The sequence below is a fragment of the Aquila chrysaetos genome, chromosome 26 (assembly GCF_900496995.4).
Source record: "Aquila chrysaetos chrysaetos chromosome 26, bAquChr1.4, whole genome shotgun sequence".
Classification (NCBI taxonomy): domain Eukaryota; kingdom Metazoa; phylum Chordata; class Aves; order Accipitriformes; family Accipitridae; genus Aquila; species Aquila chrysaetos.
Window position 1 is genome coordinate 9,775,187 of NC_044029.1, and position 25,331 is coordinate 9,800,517.

Here is a 25,331-nt window from a genome sequence, read left to right on the forward strand (position 1 = left end):
GCCCCAGGTGCGGCCCCTTCTGCCCCGCGGAGCGGAGGCGCCCGGGACGCGGAGGCCGGTCCGCAGGGCACGTGCCGTGGGTGACCCGCCGGGGCTCTCTCTCCCAGCTCCCACTGCCGCGGCTCCTGCTCTGGACCGCTGAGATCAGGCGCTGTAGGGTGCCTGCCAGGCAGCGATGAGCTGTGGGCAGAGGATTTCTTTCTGTAAAGCAGAAAAGCGCGTTTGCTTTTGATCGTGCAGGCAGTCGTGCGTGCGTGTGGACTTCAGTCACGCGCAGAGGCATAATTAGCCCGGGAGGTATCGAAGAACCAGAGAAGCCAGATATCGCTCAGTTAAGTTTAACAAAAGATGAGAAATAAAAGAAAGATGCTTTCGCCCTGGCCCCTCCCCCCTGTAATCGCTTGGCCTCCAGCTGCGAAGATGCTGTTGCTCGAAAGGGGCTGCTGGAGCTTTAAGAGCCGCTCCCCCCCCTCCTGCTCCCGACAATGGTCTGAGCCGAGCTTTGCTTCTCAAAGCAAAATTTGTAATATGCCATTTTTCCCATGGATGCTTCTCCTCTTGGCTGCTGACGAAGTGACCGAAGAAAATGCTGAGGTGCCAAGCAGCCAGTCTTGCCGGAGGACGGGTGCAGGGGCTTGGGGTTCCTCGGAGCAACGCCTGTGTCACCATTGCTAGGAAGATGGTCCAGGAGTGCTCGGCTGTGTGAGTCCCCGCTCGAAGCTGGTGGAGACTGCGGTTGTTATTGATCAAGTGAAATAGCAGACGCCGAAATAAAAGCCACTAGGTACTGAACCTTCTATTTCTGAGTTAGACATTCCCTCCTTAGCCCCGATACCCTCCGGGGAGGTGAGGTGCAAATGCAAAATCTTGCTGTCTGCCTCTTGCTGTAGTACTTGTGTGGTATTTAAATGCATTTCTGTAATGGGAGTCGGGAGTTGGGAATTTCAGACTAAAAAACGTGAAGCCAACTTCTTTTTTTTCTTTTTTTGGTGTGGTTGAGAGGGATACGAGGCCGGAGGGATGACATAAAGAACCAATGGTTGGAATGAGTCCTTTTTTTAAGGTACTGTGTTGATCACCCCTCCTGTGTGGAAGGAGTGCAGGATGCTTCTGTTAAAGGTGATATCATAGTTTAGTGGAGACTGGCAGGTAAGGAGTTAACTAGGAGGAGGAATATGCATGTAATGCAACTCAGACAATAGGAAGGATTTTCCTTATGGAATTAAACCGTGCTGCCTAAGAGCGATCTTGCTGAGAACATCTGAAAAGACATAATTGCAGTAAGAACTGGGTTTATCAGCCACTGTATCTATTTAATGATTTGGAAAAAAATAGCTTGTAAATGCAAAATATCCGGAATGATCCAATGAAATGAGTTTTCAAGCTGATGTCACTGTGGACAGGCTAGAATGTATGGTAGTTCGATTTCTACTTCTTTCTCCTGCAGCAAAATTACAAGTAACTTGAAATGACTCCTCAACCTTGGTGTACAAATCAAACATCTGAGTATACAGAAAACAAGCTTTTAAAACCAGTTATGGACAGAAGGGTGAGGGAATAAAATTAGATTCACATCTAAGGTGGTAGCCATCAAGGTGAGCAAAATGAATGCTTGTCTAAGAGCCTTTGTCAGGCAGAAGCCAAGTAGTATTCCGTCTTCTCATTCCCAGAGCTTGCCCAAGTGAAAGAAGCCCAGCTGGTGAATTATTCCCAGGTTACATGAGATTGCAGAGGCGTTTGTTACAACATTCACTTTAGAAAAATAAATAATTCCAAGACTCTTGGACAGTCAAGATAACAGAAGATGTCAAATAGGGTGGGGTCCAATGAGAAGAAAGATTAGAACTTTCTCATTTTCCACCTTTATAGGACATGTACCACAGAAATTTCAAGTAGTTTTAGAAAAAGTCAGTATTGAGGATGTACTTTCACACCTGGTCTGTACATGATTATCAGCATCTGTGGATAGAAGATAATATAAGAGAATTGCTATCAATTTAGTTGTTAATGGAGTAGCTCCTGAAAAGGAGCTTTATATAACTCTTAACCAAGGGTGGGCATATCCTGTGCTGTTTGTTGCAATTTTTGTCCATTCACTCACCTGGATGTCCAAACTGAGCTGCAGAATTCCTAACTGAGCTAATGCCGAGTTCACTCTTCATGGGAACATAATGCAGCTAAGGCTATAGATTTGCTGTGACGTTTTTTCAACCTGAAAAATCTTTAATGCAATGGCAATGAACCACATTCTTTCCCCTTCTCATAGAACAGATGACTTCAAACAGTCATTGCTTTTTGCCAGTTCAATGTTGTGTGTTTAGAGGGGAAACCTGTTCATGATTCCTCATAATATTGCAATGGTCACATAACATCCAGCGTGCTCCCTAGTTGTGCGTAACATATATTTTTTATTTTTATGCTCCTGTTTGGAGGTAGTAAAATGACAGGAGGTTGATGGCTTGCCTATGTTAGTGACTTTTCCAACCATCTACACTGATCCAAACCCACTGAAGTCCATGACAGAATTTCCATGAATTTAAGCAGTTGTTGGATTGGTCTCCATGCAAATGATTGGAGAAAATACTGAACTAGGAACCAATCAACGTGAAATAGATTTTGCAGTAGATGGTGTAGTAGATACACAATGGACAAGGAAGAGAATGTATTTAGAGAACTTAATGTGCTGCTTCACAGGTCTAGAACTACTATTAAAACAAGTGCTTAGGCTTTGTTTCAAATAAGAAGAATTCTAAAGTTTTTACATTGCCTAAAAGTCTTTTCCTAGGGAGCATGTATGTGCTACATGGATTTTAAGGAGAGCAGTAATTTGTCAGTATCCTGCTCCCCCTTCAGAACCTCTCAGAGGCTTTGGGACAGTTGTAAGGTGCTACACAAGTTCAGTATCTGCTGCAGTCCTTGAGAGTTTTGGGCACTTTGTGTGCTCCCCGAGCAAGGGAATTCTAATGTCTGCTCTGTGGCTCCTGATGAATCTAAGAAACAGTGTTTGTGTATTAACAGTAAAATGCTGGTGACTTAAAGTAAATGCATATTTCATTGAGGAATTGCTTTACTTACATTCAGAATACCAGGTAAAGTGGTAAACTTTTTACTGCAGAGATACTAAGTTTAGTACCAATGGATCTTTTGTTTTTCTTTTTAAAGAAAGAGAAACACATTTAAAAAGTCTTATTTTTGTTGTCTTAGATCAGTCAAGCATAGCTTTAATTAAGTTGTATTACTACACAGCAAGTCAGCTTTTTTCTGGCAAAGGAACAAAAAATTCCTCTTTTTTCCTTTGAATAAAGAGGTATATATAATGCATGTTTAGGTATTAATGAGGCATATGTCACCTTCCTAAGCCCTTTCCCTCCACTCCTACCTCATCTTTGCAATCTTGGCTGTACAGGAAGTATTGCACAGAATAATGTACATGAGGGCTTATTCTGTTATCATGGTATTCTGTGGTCTTGAAGATATGGGACAGAGGTGTTTAATCCACCACTTGCGGTTCCTAGCACCCACTGAAAGAAATTTCAGGTCCATCAGTGTTCTCTTGGATGCCTGTGTTCCCTCATATTTGTTTAACTCAGCGTGCCTTCAGTCATATCCTGACAGAGCAAGATGGCTGCCACTTAATAGTGGGTTGCTGCTACTGTAGTTATCGGGCCTGTTCCTCACTTCCTCCTGAGGACCAGGATGGTTAATGAAGGTTTTCATTATGTGTTCCCTCTCCACTTCCATTCATCCCTCAGCTCCTTTTCTGACTCAGTTTTCTGGGGGCAACAGCCTGCAGTTCTCTAGTGGCACAAAGAGCTGCATGACTTGCTGGATGCATGGTTGGGCACCACTGGTATAATTAAGTAGGATTTGAGGTATCAAATTAGGAAACCCAATTGGATGCCTGAAGTACTCCTCCTTCATCTTTTCCTCCTTCTTTCATGTGATCAGTGTCTTGGTAAAGAAATCCGTAGTAAATTACTTCAGTGGGAATTTACTCAGTCTCTGCAAAGCTGACTCCCGATAGCTGGTTACAGATTTCTGAGTTTACTCAACACCATGTATCTTTCCTGTGAGAAGCAAGCAAGTCTGTGTTTCTTGGTTCTTGGGTTTGTTTGGGGGTTGGTTGGTTTGTTTGACTGGTTGACTGTTTTTTGAGAGGATGGTGTTAGGAAAGCTTTTATTTCCCCGATGTGAGTATGATGTGTTCATATTTTTACTTATCATTAATGGCATAGCCAGAAAACTTCCTAAATGTACCAAGCACCTCATGCCTTTACATATGTTGTAAACATTGACTTGATGACAGATTATGACCTTGAATAGGAACAACTTCAATGTTGGAATTTTGGGGAAAAAATATTTATTTATATGTACTGTTTGTTCCCTTTAGAAGGAGCATATACCACTTAACTACTGTCATACCGTACATATGTGTTCCCCTGCCAAGCTAGGCTTCAGCAGCTTTTCAGTCTTTATTCTAAAAATATTTTTTCGTTATTTGCTTTACTGTGATTCACTGGGTAAGTAAAAAAAATATAAAGCATTAAAATCTTTCTTCAAACCTTTTGAAAGAATATAAGTGAGACCATAAAAGTTGAATTATAAGACTTTTCAAACTTTTAAATTTAAAATGTTCTGAGAGGTGGCATTTTATCATCCCATATAATATTTTAGTTTCTTTTTTTTGTGTATATTTTCTGATAAACTGTAATTGCCTACATTTCCAAAAATAAGCAGATTTTTGTTTAAATTTGGTTGTCTAAAAAGTACGTGTTTGTTTCTCATCCTCATGTGGTTATGTTTTCAGATTTCTCTGGTTTGTGGGTTTTTTGGGCAGTTTTATTTTTATTTTAATGTCACTCAGATTAGCACGTTTAGTGTAAATAGCAATATCTGAAAATGTGGCCATACTTGTAATCAAGTGTAACTGAGTTTTATTTTTTATTATTTAATGACAATTTTGTTTACTTTTTGTAGAAGTCTTCCAAGTATATAGAGCCCCATATTCTCCACAAGGCAGGCCATCCTAATAAAATCAATGTGGGGTGGGTTTTTTGTTGCGTGTTTGGTTGGTTGGTTGATTGGTTGGGGTTTGTTTTTGAATGCAATGAAATGAGCCACAATGTGGGGTTTTGGTTTGGGTTTTTTTCCAAATTCCTCTCCAGCTTATTTAAATGTATATTAAATTTCAGAATCTCTCTGGTAAATAAGTGAATCCTTTGAACTTAAAGCTCTCTTCAGACAGACAGAGTTATTCAGTGTGGAAGGGACCTTTAAAGGTCATCTGTGCCAACCCCTTGCCCAATGGTGGGCCAAATGCAAAATAAGATGAGGTTGCTCAGTGCAGGTTTGGAAAATAAAAAGAAGATTCAGTGATTGCTGTAAATTTCTGAAGTTTAAGACAGGTATTTATACACTCCAATTTTGCTTGTATTTTTATTGCATTAACCTGAAAATTGTAAGAGAAGTTACTTTGAAATTTAGAATTGTGGCAATGCAGTTCAAGCTTTGTGTTATAAACTTCAGAGAAGGCATTCTGATGCTTCATGCACGTTGTTGTATGTCTTCGCTCATCCTTCCTTTACTGTTACTGTCAGCTCTGACTTCTTTTTCCCTAATAGGACTCATCAAAGATATGTAACTGTAATTGCCTTGTAGTAGTTGATAGGAATGTATTGATTAGTGAGAGGAATACTACCCTGGGATAACAAAAATCTTAGCATAGAAGCTGGCACATGCAAACTGAATGGAGAGATTAAAATATATGCACAGACTCAATGAACATATTTTTGCATCTGAATTGCAGTGTGCACATGGAGTTGAATGAGGAACTAACAGCCTGTTACACTGTATAAGACCAATTCAGAAGAGCAGAGGGCTGGAAACTTCATCCTGACCTTTTATCTTTTGGGGCTGTCTCTGGTTATATAGTTATATACAGTCAGTTGTATGACAGGGGAGCAGGGTCTCAAACCATTGACTGATAAACACAAGTAGACAACATGGAATATCCAGATGTCAGTTTATGACTATATTTGGTCTATCCAAAAGTTATGGTTTAGAAAATCAAGTCCTATGAGCCTAACCAGTTTTTGAAGCAGTAAGAATGGAGGACAAAAAGGAAGTTTAAAGATGGTCCATTATTTATCCTGCTGAGTTCTGTTCTGAGTAGAATTGATATCTACATGAATTAATAAGAACTGTGTACTTGAGATGAATACCTGCCACATATGCATGGTCCATTATTCCTGAACTGTATATATATCCACTAAGTCTGGGATGCATCTGACCTGTCTATATGAAAATTGATTCATGCATATATAGTGAAATGTATCTGAGATATATCAAAAGTTCTGTAAACTCCCAGATCAGCTACAAAAACATGTGTGGCATGGTAGGTCTAAAATGTAATAGAAGTGGGCCTGCCAGTAGCCTTATTTTGCGCCTTTAAAAACTGCAGCATTGAATGTGGCTCTGTCTCCCCTACAAATACAATTGAAAAAAGCATATATTTTTCACAGAAAGAATGACTAATTCTGGTTATTTTACTAGCAAGATCACTTTCAGTGTCTAATGGTTGAAATCTTTCCTGTGTAAAATATGCTTTAGCTTAACACAGATTTATGGTCTGCGATTAGTGGGGCAAGAGTAGGTAGTTAAAATGATTCCTTCTGATTTCAGTGTATGAAATATTTCAGTTGATTATACTATGAAACCAGAGTTAAAATTGTTGGGGTTTGGGCATTTTTTAATCACCAAAATTAGCTTTAAAATTTAAAATTACATAGAAGGAAAATCAGAAGTTGCCCTCTTCCCCCACTGGAAATTTAAAAATACAATTAAAATTACTCAGGATATGACCACATTAGCAATCAGACCTAACTGTTCATAGCAATGCCATTTTTATTTTATGTTTTAATGTGAATCCCAGTTGTTTCCATCTACATTGTGTTGGCTTGGTTCTCTATGTGTTTTTGGTGTGTGCAAACTAAATTCCTTTCAGCTATAATTAAACTGGAAGCTTAACTCTTAAATCTAATGTCCTGACCCCATGTGTGAACCACATCATCATGTGGTTAACCAAGGGTTGTCTAATACATACGCACCATCAGAAGGCTCTGGAAACTTCAAGAACTCTTGTAACTCCCTGACGTGATTCACTTCCTGTATAAAGATCCAAATGCATATGTGCCCTCCTATTTGTCCTTAGCTGCCAGTCTTCTACTACTAAATTGTGATCAGTCTGTTTGCTGACACTGTTCCTCTACTTCTGTTGGAAGTCCTTTCTCTGCTATTCCTGCCCTAGCTTTTGTTGCAGCCCCTCTTGATGAACCTCCTTTTTTTCCTTTTTTTTCTTCCTTTTAAAATTATTCAGATAGTCTCAGTATTTTGATTCCTTCCTGCTATCAAGCAGAAAATTCATAAATGGTGCAGTAAGGTCCTGGGGAAGTGGCTCTGTTCTTGAACATGTGCTGGAAGAAGGCCAGCATTTCTTGGGAACAGTGTTAAATGGTGGCAGCCTCAGGACATTGAAAGCATCCCATCTGCTGGCAGGTGTAAGAGTGATAAATGCCAGATAAAGTTTAAAAAAAAGAAAAAAAGAAAAAGAATGCTTTTCTAAAGGCAAGAAGACACAAATCATAGTAAATCAGAACACCATGGCATATAGATCTTTCACGAAAAACTATAAGAAATCTTTCTTTGGGAGCCCCACAATAAACCTGCAGTTGTTTGAAAGTTTGTTTCTGTTTTTCTGGGTTGATGATCCAGGAACATCCTGAGAAGCTGGGTTCCCTTCAGAGTTGTTCTGGGGGTCCTTGTTGCTGGCTCCCACAAAAGATCCATGTGAGGACATGGCCCAGGATTCCCGTTTCCCCTGCTCCTCACTGTTGCAAGTATCAATGCAGCCCTTTCTGGCACACCCTACCAGTATTTCTGATCTGGCCCAGGTTAGCATACTGCTTTTTGATATTTGTCTCCAAGCTGAGGGTGGGAAAAGGGAGAGGATGCATGTGGTTCCAATGGCATAATGGTATTGATTTCCGAACTGCCGGAAAGCAACGTACATCACCAGTGTGACTGCAAGACCTGCTGTACCTTTTAAATATTCTCCTGGGGCTGTGAGCTGTGGGAGAAAACTTCCAAATAGAAACTGCCTACATCAGGAACTGCCCACCTGTTCCCTGCCTTCTCTGCGGTCTTACTCATAGTCCAAGTTTGTTACTTGTGCCATGTCAGGATAGTGCAGCCCAGGCTTTCAAAATAAGCACAGTGCATGGTCCACTCCCCTCCCTGCATGCAGCAGCTTAGAGGGTGGAGAAGACATGGTAATAGCGCCATGAGCATTCAACCCATGGATTCCATTGCTGCCCCACAACCACTTGTATATATGGCTTCCCGCATCCCTGTAATGACTATAGGAGGAGATTTTCTATCTAGTTTGAATACAAGGTGCTAAGGTAGCAACAGCTGTCTGGACAGAGGTTTCCTTACCTGTTTCCACACACACACCAGCATGCATGAAAAACTGCACCACTCTCACTCTGCCACTGCCTGTGAGCAGTGGTAGTGTATGCTGTGGTGTTCAGACCATAAACTTGATCTGCATGTGCAGGAGGTAATTTCTTGAATGATGAAAGTTCACCAATGAGAATCCCGCAGGGCAGGAAGTTTGCCCCATGAGATGTTGATGATCATGAGGCAGGAAAGGTTCAGTGACGATCTGAATTGTTTTCTTTAGTCTCGAAGAATGGGCATGCAGAGACCTTGGTCTCTGGCCACCTGCTATGCATACTATAACTATGGAAAAGTTATGATTGAACTGAGGAAGTGGCAGATGGCCTTGGATGTTTTAGTTATCCCTTTGCTCACTGTGAACTTGACCATCCCAAACTGGTTAGCCACAGGTGGGACCTGGTGGAGACACTCCACAGAGTGATGGCCACTTGCCAAGTGAAATGTACTCCCACAACATTGTGAGAGGATTGTGGAGGCAAGACAGTGGCTCCCCCCAGCTGATAGTCCCACAGCTCGAGGTATCTGTGGACAGCGGGCAAAGCAGTTACAACAGCAAGAACTCCCCAAAAGCTGTTCTGCCTCTGCAGAGAAATTGAAGTGTAGGAGGATGAGTACTCATTTATTCAAACCATCCTTCTGCTGGTGCAGCTGCAGAGTTTAGTCACTCCCCATCTGTGGTGCTTCACAGTACACACTGTCCATACTTAGAAGAGGAAGTGGTAGGTACCATGAAGGTCAGTTGCTAATGGTGCAAATATTTTTAATCTTGAAGCTTTTTATGGCAATGGAGGCACTGATGTATTAACCTCATATCAGTATGAAAGGACATTGTGGTACTTGCTAGTGGAGCCTATAGTTTAGGAGAGGCAAAGGTTTCTGGAATAGAAACTTTTGAACCTCATGTGTAATGGAGATATGCAGCATTGAATTAGATAATCCTGAGTAAATATACCTGACCTAAATATATTGGAGATGTGAGGAACTTTTCAGTGTCTATCACTTCAAGCTATTAACTGCTTCTCTTGCACCTCATTAATTACTAAGTGGATAATAGCCACAAGCAACCTTTACCTTTCCTCCAGTCCGCTTTAAAAACAGGACCAAGATCTACCTGAAACCTCAGTAGTGAAGCTATTGCTTATGAAAGCTACGCAGTAGTAGCTGATAATTCATGCTGAAATACCAATGTTTGATGCCAACTTTGCTAGTTATCATATCTGCTGAAAAAGTGAAAAGTAAGAATACTAAATTCTGCATGAACATTCAGAATATGATCAAGGCCAGCTAATCTGAGTGAAGCTATTTAATTTTCCCAGTAAATCTTAGCAGCAAGTAGCGTTAGCACAAGGCTTGTTTGTGACTTAGTAATAGTAGGAGGAGTTTGTTTTAATGAATTAAGTACAGGTGTCTTAGCTCCTTTGTTCCCTGGTGTATGGCCTGTCTTTACATTCTGTAACAGCTAGATCTTCCATTTTTCATAAATTCCACTTTCACCAGTTCCATTTTCCTACTTTGGAAAGCAGACCAGATTTAAGAATAAATAGAGCTAATCCATCATAATATTGAGAGGGAAATGGTGAGAATGTTACACGATGGCACACTTAACAGTGGAAGTGTGTCAACTGCATGTATTGTAGAAAAAGTTCATGTCTGGAAGGTCCACAGCAAGCTCCTAAGTAAAATATTTTAACTTCCAGTAGGTGAACCAAAAGCACCTTGATCCCACTTGCTGAGATAAAAGGCTTCCAATAGTTACTACAATAACAGTTTCCAGAAATTAACCCTTAACTATGTATAAAGTTATATCTGCTGTACTTCTTCAGTCATACTAGAAAACAGTTTCTGATTCTTTGGGTGACTGTCATTGGGTAGATGTCATCTATTATTAACACAGTCTTTTTATTTAAAAAAAAGATCTGAGCTTTGAGACCTGTCATATCTTTGTTTTGTTTTGTTTTGTTTTTTCCATCTACAGAACCCAGTATCTCATAGCATAAGTTTCTCCACATACACAAACTGAGGTTTTGAGATATACAGAAGAAGCTTTATAATTGAAGAATGGGACTAGGTGATATTATTTACTCTGCTCAGGACTGTTTTTAGGAAACAAACAACAGTGGTTCTGTCCCTGGTAATTCAATTTGCACAAGATACCACAGGGATGGTAATTAGCAGAGAGTTTCTAGTTCTTGACCTCTTACTGAACGAGCTCACTGGAGAATAATTTCCCCTGAGGGTGGGAATAACTAGATAGAAAAATAGATTAACCTGGCATTGTTAAGGCAGCATGATACTGGATCGATGGTTAGCCTGAGCTGTACTGTAGAAATGCCTAGAGCAAGACAAACTCTGGCAATTAATGGCAGCTACTGGCATCAATACCAGCAATTCAACAATGACATTAAGTAAGAGAGGGCAGAAAATCAACAAGAAAGGAGACTACAATTGCAGAAGAAGTCTTTTCTGTCATTTTAAGAGAGCATTATTTGCAAAACTATTAATTTAAAATATTCTGTTACCCTCCATCTCCTTCCAGTCATTCTTCTCTCAGTTTAGAAAGCACATTCAAAGTCTTTGCTGTGTGGAATTAATCACTGTATTTAATCCCTGTCTATCGACCATCTGATTAACATTGAAAGCACAAAGTTGAAAGAGGGAACAATGCAATAATCTACTGTTTCCATATGACAGAGTAAATTCCTCTTATGAAATCCCCTCACATGTTTTTCTACTGAAGAGCTTTTCCTTGATTTGTGTTTTTTTAAAGAAATGATGTGTGAAGTGATGCCAACGATAAACGAGGACACCCCGATGAGTCAACGGGGGTCCCAAAGCAGTGGCTCGGACTCAGATTCTCACTTTGAGCAGCTGATGGTGAACATGCTGGATGAAAGGGACCGTCTCCTTGATACTCTTCGGGAGACACAGGAAAGCTTGTCACTTGCACAGCAACGCCTACAGGATGTCATCTATGACAGAGACTCCCTCCAGCGACAGCTTAACTCAGCCCTGCCTCAGGTATGTAGTTTATAAAGATTTTTTTTTTAGGTTCACTGATTTTCCGCTTAATGCTCCTTACTTTAACCGTAATCAGTATTTATTCCTTGAGGCCCAAATTCTGCTCCTGTTGAGGTTGGCTGCAGAACTCCTATAGATTTAATAGTACCTGGTTTGACCTCTTTGGGGCCTGTCTTCTCTTCAACGTTAAGAGTAGGAGTAATGCTGTTGACTTCAAGGAGAGCAAGATGAAGGCCTGTAGCTACTGGTTCTTTTGGCTGTTGCTCTAGCATTTACAACAGATGAGGGATCATTTAAATTAAAGACCTAATGGTGGGAATGAAGAAAAAACAATGAGGATATTTCCTGCAGACTCTATTACAGATGAGATTTTCTAACTAGTGTTACAACAAATAAAACTAGCTTATATAGGTTAAATAAGGTACTACACAAAACCACAAAAACAACTGATATCTTAATATTTTTATTCATTTATTTTAAAAATAATTATATAAATTTCTTTATCTAAAATTACCTTGGTCTTTTTTAGGAACTGCAAAATTAATGTCTTCATTTAAAATAATAATATGATATTGTATTTCAATATTATATATCAATATAACATTATTTTTCAATATATTAGAATTAAAAGCAAAGAAACATCCTAGTTCAGTCAGTATATCTGGCCAGAGGTTTGAAATATACCATGATTCAAAACACATTTTTTTCCCCATGTTATTTTCTTTGCGTCTTCCAACTGTCACTTAATAGAGAATTTGATTGTAGTCATGAGGGCCTGGGCATACTTACCTGGGCAAAGATGTATACCTGTTAGACAGTGGTTAGAGAGGAAGACAGATTCAGCTGTGTGATTGGAATAAGGAGGTGGTAAGGATGAATCAAATGAGTGAGAAAGTTCTAAAGATAGAAAGGAAAAAGGAACCCACTGGAGTAGGGAACAGAAGCAGTTGCTTAAGGGCTAACCTCAGCAGGCTATTGGAATATCTTGGGGTAGGGCTGAAAAAGAGAGAGGGAGACTGTAATAACTTGAAGAATAGCATTAGCAACTTCAGCATGAGCTCCAGGCAATAAGAATGGCTGCACTGGGCTTGGGTCAAACAAAAAGGAGTAGCAATGATCTTGATATACAGTAAAATCAAGGGTTTTGTTTTTTTTTTTTCTAATTTGTGGGGAGTTGAGCTTTTCTTCCACTGGTGTCTCTTCATAGAACAATGTAAAAGAATAAGTGAAAGACAGCATAGATCCTTTATTCGAAGTTTTATTGCTAGAAATCTGAAGAATAGAGGAGGTTCTGCATCTGTGAACCCCCATTCGGTGTGCCGCGTAGCACAGAGGCACTCCCCACTCAGCCCATGGTGAGGTATTTCTGTTGAGCACGAGCAGGTGTCTAAGCCTTAATGTCTGTTTCTCACATAAGCAAAACTGCTAAAATGCAGTAGACTACCTAAGGAAAATAATATTCAGCATAAATGCGATACAGAGCCTAAAAGAAACAGAAATTCTAAGGAACTGGACCATGACATGATTTTGATCTTCATTTCTTCTAGTAAATGTTGGTGTTGTATGTTTTTGAATGGTAGCCATACACCCCCTAAAAGTAATTGATTTGTCACATGAACACTTTGCACTACCATGTACCATTAAGAATGTGTATTTCAGGTAGCATTCATCCATATATCTAAGTAGAGATGTGGGTTTCCCATATGAGGAACTGTGTGACATACTGCTTACACTTTAAAGCAGAACCAGACTTTTTCCTATCAGTTAGGTTGTCTGGATCTTCATGTAAGTAATTCAATTCTGTAGAAATCTGTTTCTGTAAGTACAGAGCACTGGCCTAGTAATACAACATTCTAGTAATAACAGCCTTCCAAGAAAATAACTTCCATATGACTGCCATACTATTTAGCTTTCTTTCTGGACTTGAGATACTCTACATAATACTTCTATCATTTTCTTTTTTGTTTATGGTTTTATGAATGGCAAGCTTGCATTGCTAGCTGCCTGACATAGCCCTATGACAAAATGCTACCCAGTACTTTTATCATGGAGAGGAAGAATTCTGTGTTCACTTGATTTAAGAGAAGAATACATAAGTATACGGTAACTATATGATAATTATTACTTAGTTATAACCTGACATCTAATGAGGCTTGCTTTATCAGAATACATTTCTTTTAGCTCTTGATTTCTTGAGTGGTTTTCAAAATTCTATTATTTCTTAGCATTTACATAGTGCTTTGCATGTAGAAAGTGTGTATTGACACATTCTGAAACATTTTTGTTAGGACACTGGTTTTTGTCTTAAACAGTTGAAAATATGATCTGGAAAAATCATTGCACTTTTCATAAATAGAATCTGAACAAAGAGAACCTGCAGGAAAACTGGGGTAATGTCTGATGGAAATAGGAAATATAAAGCTTGAGATATTAGTTAATGCTGTTAGAGCTACAGATGTTAATGCTGTAGCCAAAATGCAAAATATGACTGTAGATGGCTCTAGGTTTTTATACTGATCTATGCTGCGACAGAACAATGTATAGTTAACTACATGTTTCAAATTTGAGTTAAAAAAATATAGTTGTCTTGCTAATTTCTATCATTGAAGTAATTTTTATTTCCATTAGATTAGCAGTCTTAACTTTATGAACATCTATGTTTAACTGAACAGCTATGTTTAAGGAAGGAGGGAAAAAGTGAGCAGGCAATTACAGACCAGTTAGACTAAATGTAATAATAGAGAAGACTTTAAAACTTATTTTGGAGGAAAAACTAATAATAAGTCAAAAAGTTAACCTAAAAATATGACCAGGGTTTACCAAAATTATCTTTATACAGAATAACTCAACATCACTCTTTGGTACCAGAATTGTTAGACTACGGAACTATGATATCCCTAAAATAGATATCTTTTGAAATGGCCCCATTTAAATTACTAGTAGATGTGAAGTGAGTAAGAAAAAGTAAGATAATTAGTACGGTAAGTAATAGAGAGAGGAAAAATTTTCACTTACAGTAGACATTGACAGGATGGAAGGAGACTGGTAGTAGTAGTTGATTAAGAAGGTGTTTTGGGATCAGTTTTTGTTAATTTGAGCACAAGAAGGAGGAGCATGCTAGTGGAAATTTTCAATGACACAAAATGGAGTTGAACGGTCAACTAAGGGAATGAATATGAAAGTACACAAGAACAGGAGTAACAGAGGTGGGATGATATTGCATGGTACAAACATGAGGGCCTTATATCTAGCAGTTGATAACAAAAATTTATGTTCCGACCTTTTAGGTAGCAGTAGTAGAGAGGGAAAATATACATGATAAAACGGCTGTAGGCAGCCAGTGGGAGGTGGGTGTAAAAAAGGCAAATATAATTCTGAAATGTATTATGTAAGAGATTTCTATTAGAAGTATGTAAGTATTAATGCAATTAAATCAAGGGGTGGTTTGAACCTTATTGCCTGTGTTTTGGCTCAGTAGTGACTGAGAGCCAACTTCAGGCTGGAAGAGATTCAGAAAAAGACTGCTAGAGCAAAGAGGCAATAACATCTTCTGCATGAAAAGACTAATTGAAGTTTTCATACTTCTGGGGAAAACTGAGTTGAGAGGGAATATGAGTGATTTTGTAAATTTTCTTGGAGAGGCAGGAAGATGGAGTGACTAGGTAAAGATGAAAGAAATTCTTTAAGCCAAAAATAATGTTAATGGAGGAAAAAATGAATATAGGGTACCATGACTAAAGATGTATCATTCATCAGAAGAAGGTCTTGAATTATCAAGGAATGACATTCAGAATTCATCTTTCTTAGACAAAGACAGGGTGAAAACCCCAAACTGTTTTCAAGATGAAGCTGGTGTGAAAGATATTATATATCATAGCACCTTTGGTTAACCTTTGAACTTGACCCAGGACACCCCTCCCTGTTCTTTATTTCAGACTTCACTGTGGAGCAATTCTACTTTGTGTGGGGATCATTCACACAAAGAATGAAACACGAGTCTGAATATTTTTACTAAAACTATTAGAATTACGTGATAGTACAGTTAAGTTGAGAAGTGTTCTGTGCATAATAGGTCTTTTGATAATAAGAATCTAGTTCACAAGTGATCTTGTTTATTCTTCCCAAAGCTGCCTGTTGACAGTGGAAGCCTCTAAGGAAAGTGTATTTGGGTCTGCACTGCATGTTCCCTTACAACAGGAATTTATTGTATTTAGGTCATAAATCTTGAGTCCAGCAAAAAAATAGTAATTGCTAAATACAGTACAACTCTACTGTAATGGGGAAGCATAGGATCTAAATACTTAACAGTATGTTTTTATTTTATTGGAGTAAAATTAGGTCCTTTATTGTAGCATTAAAAAGTGCTCTACTAAAAAGGTTGGTAACTGTAGTTCGAAACTGTAACTCCTGTTTTGAGTGGTAGGAAGAGGAGAATGTTCAGTTACATCTTTCTCAGGCAAATTTCACCATAATCTCTAAGCTAAATTGTCTAGAAAATGTCTTCTATATTAGTTGTAGTGTAAACAAACATTGAAAAAATACAATTTATGTCATTGTAAGACTTAAAATGAATCGTAAGGATCATAAGAGTTATTGTAAAAGTGCTCTGATAAACAATGCTGAACTAGGCTTGTTTTGTGATTGGTTTATTGTTTCTTTTAGTCTTTCAAAAATAAGTTTCAAAGTATGGAAGATGCTGAGGTATTATTTATATGAAGATGTTCATAGGTCATCAGTCTCTAGTCAAATATGTGTATTTTGTTCATTAATAATGTACTTGCTCAGTGATTTACTTAGAAATTAATCTGATATTCACAGAATCACAAAATGGGTGAGGTTGGAAGGGACCTTTGGAGGTCTCCTTGTCCAACCAACCCTTCTGCTCCAGCAGGGTTACTAAGAACAGGCTGCCCAGAACTGTATCCAGATGGCTTTTCAGTATCTCTGAGGGTAGACTCCATAACCTCTCTGGGCAACCTCTGCCAGTGCTCAGTCACCCTTAGAGTAAAAAGTGCTTCCTGATGTTCAGGAGGAACCTCCCGTGTTTCAGTTTGTGCCCATTGCCTCCTGAATATTATGTTACCAGAAACAGGGATAACAATTTGGCCCAGGCCTGTGGCTATATGAGATGATGAAGTAGAACAACCTTGCAAGCACTTTAAAAGACTTTAAGATGCTGAAATGGATCCTGATGATTGTCAAAGTCAGAAAAATTTCTCTGATAATTGTCAGTCTCTTTCTCCTATCCTGCACTGGGAATTTAGCTAGACATTGCTGGGCTCATTATTAAAGGATTGATGAAAATGTGTAAGATCTTTTCACTCTGATGAGTGAGTTACTTTCGGTTTGAATCTGGACTGATAGCAGAATTATACTGTGGATGATTCTGAGAAAATAAATTCCAAATTAAGTTTTCAAACACAATGGCTTGATTTTCAATTTGAATGTTTATATAATTTTTATAAAAATATTAAATTCTTTTAAAGTCCTTTGAATCAAAATAAAATATTGAAACTTTATCATTTTTTTACATTAATATTAGAAGTCAATGATATTGCAACAATTTTTTTGGAAGTTTTGTGCTTATTTCATAAAAATCAGCATTTTTAAATTTCAAATGTTGCTACAGAGCTTAGAGAAATGCTGTTGCAAGGCTGAAAAGCCTGTGATAATCACAATTTGAAAGCAAACTTCATAGGTAAAATATTGTTCCAATTGAAAATGGTAGATCATGACTTGCATTCATTGACTAGTGCTTTGATATTTACAGTAATATATTGATTTTGTTCAGTCATTGAATAAAAAATCTGGTTTTAGAGAAAATTAATAGATGATCGAAATGTCATACTATCGATGACATTGCTGTACTTATGCTGATGTTTTCAAGTGGGTAAAAGATGTTGGTACATAGTTTTTGTTGCTTTAAAGAATACATAAAATATCTAATTCTTTATTTACGAAACCTTCCCTTTGTGTGTTTTATCTCCTTTACTGGGCAGTTGCTGGATTTTTCTAAAGAAGGTCTAAGTTCTGATTTCACTAAACATTTATGTTAGCAGATTTTTTTTTTTTACATAGCTGTAGTTCTTCTTCTGTTCTGATGATTGGAATCTGCACCTATGCTATGTCTTTTATAGTACAATTCATTCTGACTAATAAAGCTGTCTAAAAGTTAAGCATTCAGTCTTAACCATATTGAATCTTTCTATAAGAAAATAGGAAAATTAGGCCCTTCAGAAAGGGCAGTTAATTCTGTAAGATGGGTAGGGTGAACCAGGATATGCTCTGGTTTTGTTTTGTGTTTTCCTCATGACTACAGAAAGAGCCTTAATGCCTAGCTTGGGTGGTTAACTTTTAGATAGCTAAACTTACTTAAACTTAGCCTAGGAAGAGAGTGTTACTGAAATACATATTAATCTATTTCCCAGAATCATAGAATAGTTTGGGTTGGAAGAGACCTTTAGAGGTCATCTAGTCCATCTGAGACAGCATCTTCCTCTGAGAAACTGTACAGCAATAATAAACAACTCTGTTAATGGTGGCTAGCAAACAAATGTGTAACTTTTCATTTGATGAAATATTTAATAAAAATTTACAACTTTATGAAAGACCTTCTAATATTACATGTACAATAGAAAAATTGACTTGCCTGTTTCTATACTAGCCTCTTTAGAATTTTATTGAAAGTATCTTTACTATGAATCTTTACAACAGACAGGGAAACATCCAGTACCAAAGAATTAAAGTCACACTTTCTTCTTAGTCTTGATAAGGAACATGGAGGGGAAATGGCTCCAGTTTCTTAATCTATTTTTAGTTAATTTTTTTATTTCCAGCACCTTCGAGTGTATTGTGATTCCAGTGGATCTCTCTGCTGGAGTTCTAAACACCTAGTTCTAATTGAAGTATAAATTCTTCAAAATGTAGCAAAAATATTTTTTTTTCTCTCTAACAGAAATTATCATTAGCACTACTTTAAAATCTGTTCTTTCTGAATATAGATAGTAGAATTGTTTGGGGTGTGGGACTGCAATGCTAAAAAGAATCCTTTGATATCCCCTAGTACCCCATAGATTTCAGCTAAACTCTAATTGTTAGCTACAATAATTCAGTAATAAAATCAGTAATAGAAATATACTGGTAATCATTAAGGTTTTATTTCATCTAATAAGATACCACTTATTTAGAAATGCTTACTGGAGGCATGATAAAAGGGAAAATCCAAAGAGGGAAATGTAATGACCTTGTTTTATTGAACCAGTTTATGTAATTTGATCAATATTAAGCTTTAATAGGATTGTGATTAGACAATTTTGTTGATAGCCTTGCAGTTTCTTCCAATACTGATGAACAACGAATGTTTTACTGCCAGGGACAAGAAAGGTATAGGAAGACAACAGTAAATCAGTAGGGCCTTATTCTGAGGTTCTATTTTCTGTTTAAATGCGTGTGCATATAGTGCATAGATACAAAATAGTGACATACATACAGATACATATAGTGACATAGATACAAAAATAAAATAGCCCACCAGAAAAAAATAAACACATTTTTAAGTAATTGAAAAGAATTTTTGTTCCTTTAAGATTGGACACTTGCTAAGCAATTTCAGGTATTTGCTGTTTGGGTAGAAATAATAGTTTGACCCACAGTATTGTTCTTAAAGTAGCTCTTCTTGTGATGAAGATGGAATGATGGCTTTCTTCCCGTTTTATTTCTTTCTGGCTATGCTGAAGAACATAGAGTACCAATGGCATCCTGTATATTTGAATGAATAATCAGTACTTTTTTTGAGGTACTAAAAACCTTTGTATGATGGGCTTTTGTAAGGTCTCCATCAAATTTTTTCATATTGCAAGATAAAACATTTTTTTCTCACATTTACACAGAGTAGTTTAGAAAGAATTCCAAGAAGTGAAATGGAGTTCCTATCCCATGTGTCTGAGGTGGAGGTTCCAAGTTTTCTGTCTCAGAAGTCCAATGAGGCACTTAGTATTCATGTGTGAAAATTAAAGCTTAAGCCAGTGCTTGTTGCTATCTCTAGGAGATTTCCACTGTCTTAGAGAACAGTTGTTCAGGCTACTAAATAAAAATGTCTTAATTGTCAGGTGTTCTGAACCCATGCAGTTCCCATTAAAGTCAGTGCAAGTAGCAAGTCTTTGTGACTGCCAAAATCAGTTTAGATTACTAAATATGAACATAAATATTTTCATAAACAAATTGGAATGATGCTTTTTTTGCTAGTTGTCTCAACTGTTTATCTCAACATATGAAAATTAAGGGAAGCATATTGATATATATGCAAAAGACTAGGTATTAAACATAACTATTATTAATTCTAGTAGAGTAAATATAGAGGTAAGTACATTTTGTTAGAGGATTTAAATGTATGATGGAGAGACAGAGCATCTGGAATTCAAAGGAAACTTGGCATTATTAAGTTACAATGGTTTAAGTGGAAGACTGCTGAAATATTAGTTATGTCCAACCTTAGAATCATGTAGGAAAGATTTTAAGCGTTACCTTCCTCAGGTAGCATGTATGCAGAACATGTATACATGGCTGTTCTTTTTCTACATAAAAGCAAATAAAAGTTGTTTGCATAGTATTAAATACCAATTTTATGATGGTTGACAACTCCTAACTAATATTATCTGTCAAAACACAGACTGACTGTATCAGTGGTGTAAGTAGGACAATGCTTTTAGCTGGCTCCTCTCTAAACTGTCTTTTTTTTTAAACTGCCAGCGTATTCCCAACAGAGCACAATCATAGGTATAATTGTACATACAAGTAGTTACTTGGATTCTTTTCAAGTATGAGTTTATTTCCTTGCTCTTATGAAGTTCTGTGTATTCAGTAGCGTATTGCAAATATTTATAAGCAGGAGATTTTCTCTTAAAAGCTGTGGACTTTGTAATAAATACTTGATGACTGAAGAAGACTGATGTGACAGTCCAGCAAAGAAAAAGCTGGGATACGAGAAAAAGGACAGAAACATAAATATTTAGAGGAGGAGGAGCATGTGGTGAATGCCTGAAGCTAGCAACAAGACTATGTACTCCCATTTCACTATATCTGCTTCATAAACATTGCTATCAATTATTTTAGCTTGAACCAGGCACATCAACTGCTACATTAACTATTGATAGCTCATTATCTGAATGCTTATAAAGACACATGACTGAATATGAGATAAAAATGCAATGGTGCTGGTCAACAAATTAGAGCAGAGACGGTTATCCAAGTGCTTGTAAATGAAGCTGTTGCCATGAAAATTGTAGACACCATAGTTTCCATAACAGCTATAGCCATGTTTTTTTTTTCTAGTTTTCATAACAGCTATAGTTGTAACAGCTATAGTCATGCCTGTCAGTATTTCAAGAGGCATTTGGACAATGGCCTTAATTATATCATTTAACTTGGTCAGCCCTGAAGTGGTCAGGCAGTTGGACTAGATTATTGTTGTAGGTCCTTTCCAGCTGAACTATTCTATTCTGTTCTACAGTGAGGAAAAACTGGAAAAAATAACAGCAATTTTATAAAGCTTAACTCTTACGGGATACTCTTTGCTCATGTCCTTGAAAGTGGACGGTGGAGGCTCAGACATCATCCAAGAACAGCACATCAGGACAAAAATTGAAGACAAAAATGTAGCTTCTGGAAAATACATATTCCTTTTTTAATACTTTCTCTGTTAAAAGCAAAGAAAATGCAAAATATTTAAGAATCAGCTTTTAGAAGTGTCTTACTCAGGCTATCTTCTATATTAACAAATATTTGCTTAAACTAACAAGTATTTGGTCAAAACCATAAAATGATGTTAGGAACGTGATATTTTCTAAAGTACACATAATTTACTCTCACTGAAGTCTGTGGAATTTTCCTGTTGACTGAAGAAAACACGTTTGCTTGTATTGTTGAATGCGTATCTTTCACATGATCCGCAGGAATCTGAACTTCTATGAACTTCTATGAAGTTAAGGGCCAGGTAGAGCAATAACCTGCATTGAAGTTATGTCCATTATCAAATAATTGCATTACATGTTTAAACAAGCGCACACAATAAAAAACAACCCTGCAGTTTTATTAGGAGAAATTCATCCCCCATCTTGGAACAACCTTCCTGTCTATGATTTCCTTTGGAGCCTGATCTTCTGCCTGAATAGCCCCCTGCATGTCTACAGTTTCATGGGTTACCTGGAAGACCGGGCACATGCATGAGAATGCAGTGCTTCTTGAAATGCATGCAGTTACTTCTGAAGTTCTTTAGACAGTATTTGAGACATATCCTAGTAAGTTAGGGAAGAAATATGCAGGGACTTCTGGAAAACATTTTGGTTAGGCATGGTGGGGCTTCTAGAATATGTTTTAGTTGGGCGAAACCATTTGTGATTGTTAATTTTTAGGTTGCCTAGCTAAGAAGATGTGAGTATTTGCACTGTGCCCATGTCGAAAGTGCTCCTTAACATTCTCACTATTAAAACAAGGCTCATGAGAGTATTTGAGTCTGCGGTGCAAAATTCTGATTTTTGTATTTTTTTGCTGTTATAAGGACAAATACGGTATAGGCATTGAACACTCTGAAGTAAGTACTACATTCAGAACATAGATTTTCTGATCTCCTGAAAAAAAAAGTTACTGTTTCTTTGGTACTAATGAATAAAAGTGCCATCTGGACAAACGTGTTTTGGAGATGGAATTTGGAGATTATACACTAAGTTTTTGTATTATACTTCCTATGCTTAATAGTATCAAATCCTGCATTGACAATGGAAATAATGAATACCCAAGACACTAAGAAATGCTGAACACATTTGCAATGTTTTCTTTGCTAAAAGGTGAAGGATGAATACTATCGTATATAATTGGTGCGTAAGCACATTGTTATACAACTTTGGTCAAAAAAGTATAGAAGACAGTACTTCTGAAATAATGAACACTAGGTAGATATAATTGCCCCTATTCAATTAATTTGTCATTAGCAGTAAAATCTTGATATCAGAAGTATTCCAAGAAAAAATGAGATATTTTAAGATAGAGAATTTCTTACTGTGCAGTAATTTATAGACATTCATATCAGATCCAGATACCTGACTATTATTTGAGTTGCTGTTTGTATCTGCTATAAACTAGCACAAACTTTGTCAGCCAAAACATATTTAAAATTCTAATACCAGATATGTGGAGAAAATCGACTTGTCCCATTTCTTTATCCTGTTTTATTCAACTAAGTTCTGTGGCTTATTTTCCTTTCCATCTAACTCTACTTAGGCTCTCAGCTATAACACAAATTTAACTGTCTTCTGTGTTAAGAAAAATGTGTATTTTTGTGTAGTCTCACTGATCCATTTTCTGTGTGAACTACTACTACTTCTGGCCACAACCGTGGCTTGCCGTTATGAGCATACAGTCAACAATATAGTGTCTCACATGTATTGTATAGATTCCCTACAGAGACTCAATATTTGGATTGTGTGGGCAGATTTGAGGAGGTACTATTTATTGAGAATTATAATTTCAAAAAATTTATTGTAAATTTAAAAAAATGCTTTTAAGAAGCAGCACAGTTTTTCACAAAATTGAACATGTCTGTGCATTTGTAACTTCTCAGATTAGTCTTCAGAAATAATACTGTCTATAGGCAGATGGTTTTGTTTCCATGCAAATAGAAAGTTCTGCGTACTTTATTAGGATCAGCGAAGATTATTTGGGAACCTACATTTAAGTTTGAAAGTTGATAATCTGACTTCCAAAACAAATGGTTACACAAGATCTCAAATAACCTGAATCAGACTTGCTAAAATGTGTACATTTGCCACTAAAAATACCACTGTATATTTCTCTATATATTTCTAATTTCACTATTTCAGCTGGTTACGATTCTTTATAATTTAGTCATGGTTGAATCTGAACCATACACTGACAGTTATTTTCTGTTTGAATACATCCTTGATAATTTTGCTTCTTACTTTCATATTACAGAGCTATGATAGCTAGTATTACAAGAAGATCAGTAACAATTTAAGGTAATAAAAAAACCAATGTTTTGAACTATGTTAGAAGATGCAGAAAAAGAAATTTTTTGTTGCTGGTCATTATTTGTATTCTCAGACATTATAGAAAGAGAAGTGAGAAGAATCACTTTTGCTCTGGACACAATAAAAACAGAAAGTACTTGTCTCCTAGAAGAATACGAGCAGATACATATGAAACATTTGAAATGCTACTTATTCTAACCCAGTGCTGCGTTTTTGAGTCCTTCACCATAATGTCTCTTTGTTTTTCAAAGTAACTTTCCTATATTACCTAATTTGCATGATGATAATGATATGGCAGTAATCCCCTTAAAGAAGCCACAAAAATGTTTCTTTTACGTAGTTTAACAAAGAAAGAGTTTACACTTGCAGATGTTTTTAGATGTATTTTAAAGATGCCTTCCAGATGAGACTAAAATTCTTGTTTCTCACTGGTTATTTAAACAAACAAAGAAGTACTTTATTTGAAATCATATGGCACTGAACTGAATGTAAAGCAGAAGTTTTCTAGGCCTATACATTAAGAACTGTTTTAGCTTTACAATTCTTTGTTTGATTTTTTCAATGATGGGAGAATGACCTCAGGCATAACATATAGGCAAGTGTTGCCGAGTTCATAACCCCATAGTGCTCATTTCCATAGTGCACAAACACCAGCTGCTCACAAAGAGATGTCAAAGCAAAGGCCTAATGAGAGGAGTAACAACAGGGCAAGCACTGTACTATGAGATCTCCAAAATGCTTTCCCAGACTTCTGTCATTTGCAGCTAAGGGCAGGTTTTCAACTTCAGCTTATATTCTACTCCTAAGATAGAAGTAAAGTGTTTGTGTTCCAAAACTGGTCCAGTCACTTTTAGGCCCATGTAAAATTTAAAAAAATTATAGCATGGACTTCCACCTACTTTGTATTTTTTTAAAATTTATCATTTACGACATCACCAGCTGATGTCCCGACCTACACAAAGACCTAAATGATGTGAAAAATCAGCCTTGCTATTACATTTCAACAACAAAGAAAGTATTTAGATACTTGTAAACATGCCAAACTTTTACATGAATGTGCTTGTCTGCATGCAAGCAACGAAATAAATAAAAGAATGCATACATTATATTAATTAACTACAAGCTACTGATCCAGATGCACTTAAAAATCTGAAAACAGATGTGACCAAGTCCAGTAGCAAGTTAAATTTAGTGGACTCATCAATGCGAGTGTTTTCTCCAAGGAAGAAGGAAAAATTAAAAGGTATAGATACTACTGAACGCAAAATACTTTTTGGATTATCTTAATGACTCTGCTTTGGAGAAGAGCAAGAGCACATTATACATTGTCCTTGCAAAATTGTTCTGTTGTCATTTTTGCACAGAACATATCCTTGAGTAAGAACGTAACCTGCCTACCTCCTCTTTTTCCATGAGTCAGTTGTGACTCATGATTGTTGTACATTGTCTTCCAAAAGTGAGTTATTTTATGAATATGAAGTGTGCTATGTATGAGGAACTGTGACACAAGTCAAAGTCACAGTAGATATTATTAGAATATTCATATGGAATGTTGTACATTAACAGAATTTTAAATGGCTTCTGACATCTTCTGGTTTGAAAAGGATGATGCTCTACATGCCGAAGATAAGTAATATATTTGGTTTTCTGACAGGGTGCTCATTTTGTAATGTAGTTGTATAAGTTACATAATTTGATTATGTTGTACCCTTAGTATCCTTCAGGATCCTTCTTTTAATTTCTAGTAGTAAATCG

General features: G+C 37.0%; 1 protein-coding gene across 15 annotated transcripts in view; it reads left to right on the top strand.

Moving 5' to 3' along the window:
- Positions 1-435: 435 nt before the first annotated feature.
- Positions 436-25,331, top strand: part of PPFIA2 (PTPRF interacting protein alpha 2) — a 344,800-nt gene continuing 319,904 nt past the window's right edge. For 5 of the 15 annotated variants that reach the window (XM_030002985.1, XM_030002988.1, XM_030002994.1 and 2 more), the window contains exons 1-2: positions 439-784; positions 11,285-11,535. In XM_030002985.1, the coding sequence (XP_029858845.1) occupies positions 11,287-11,535 (249 nt within the window). In that variant the 5' untranslated portion in view covers positions 439-784; positions 11,285-11,286. Of the gene's footprint in view, positions 785-11,284; positions 11,536-25,331 lie in introns of all 15 variants that reach the window. The other 10 variants (XM_030002986.1, XM_030002990.1, XM_030003002.1 and 7 more) reach the window with 5 other exon arrangements.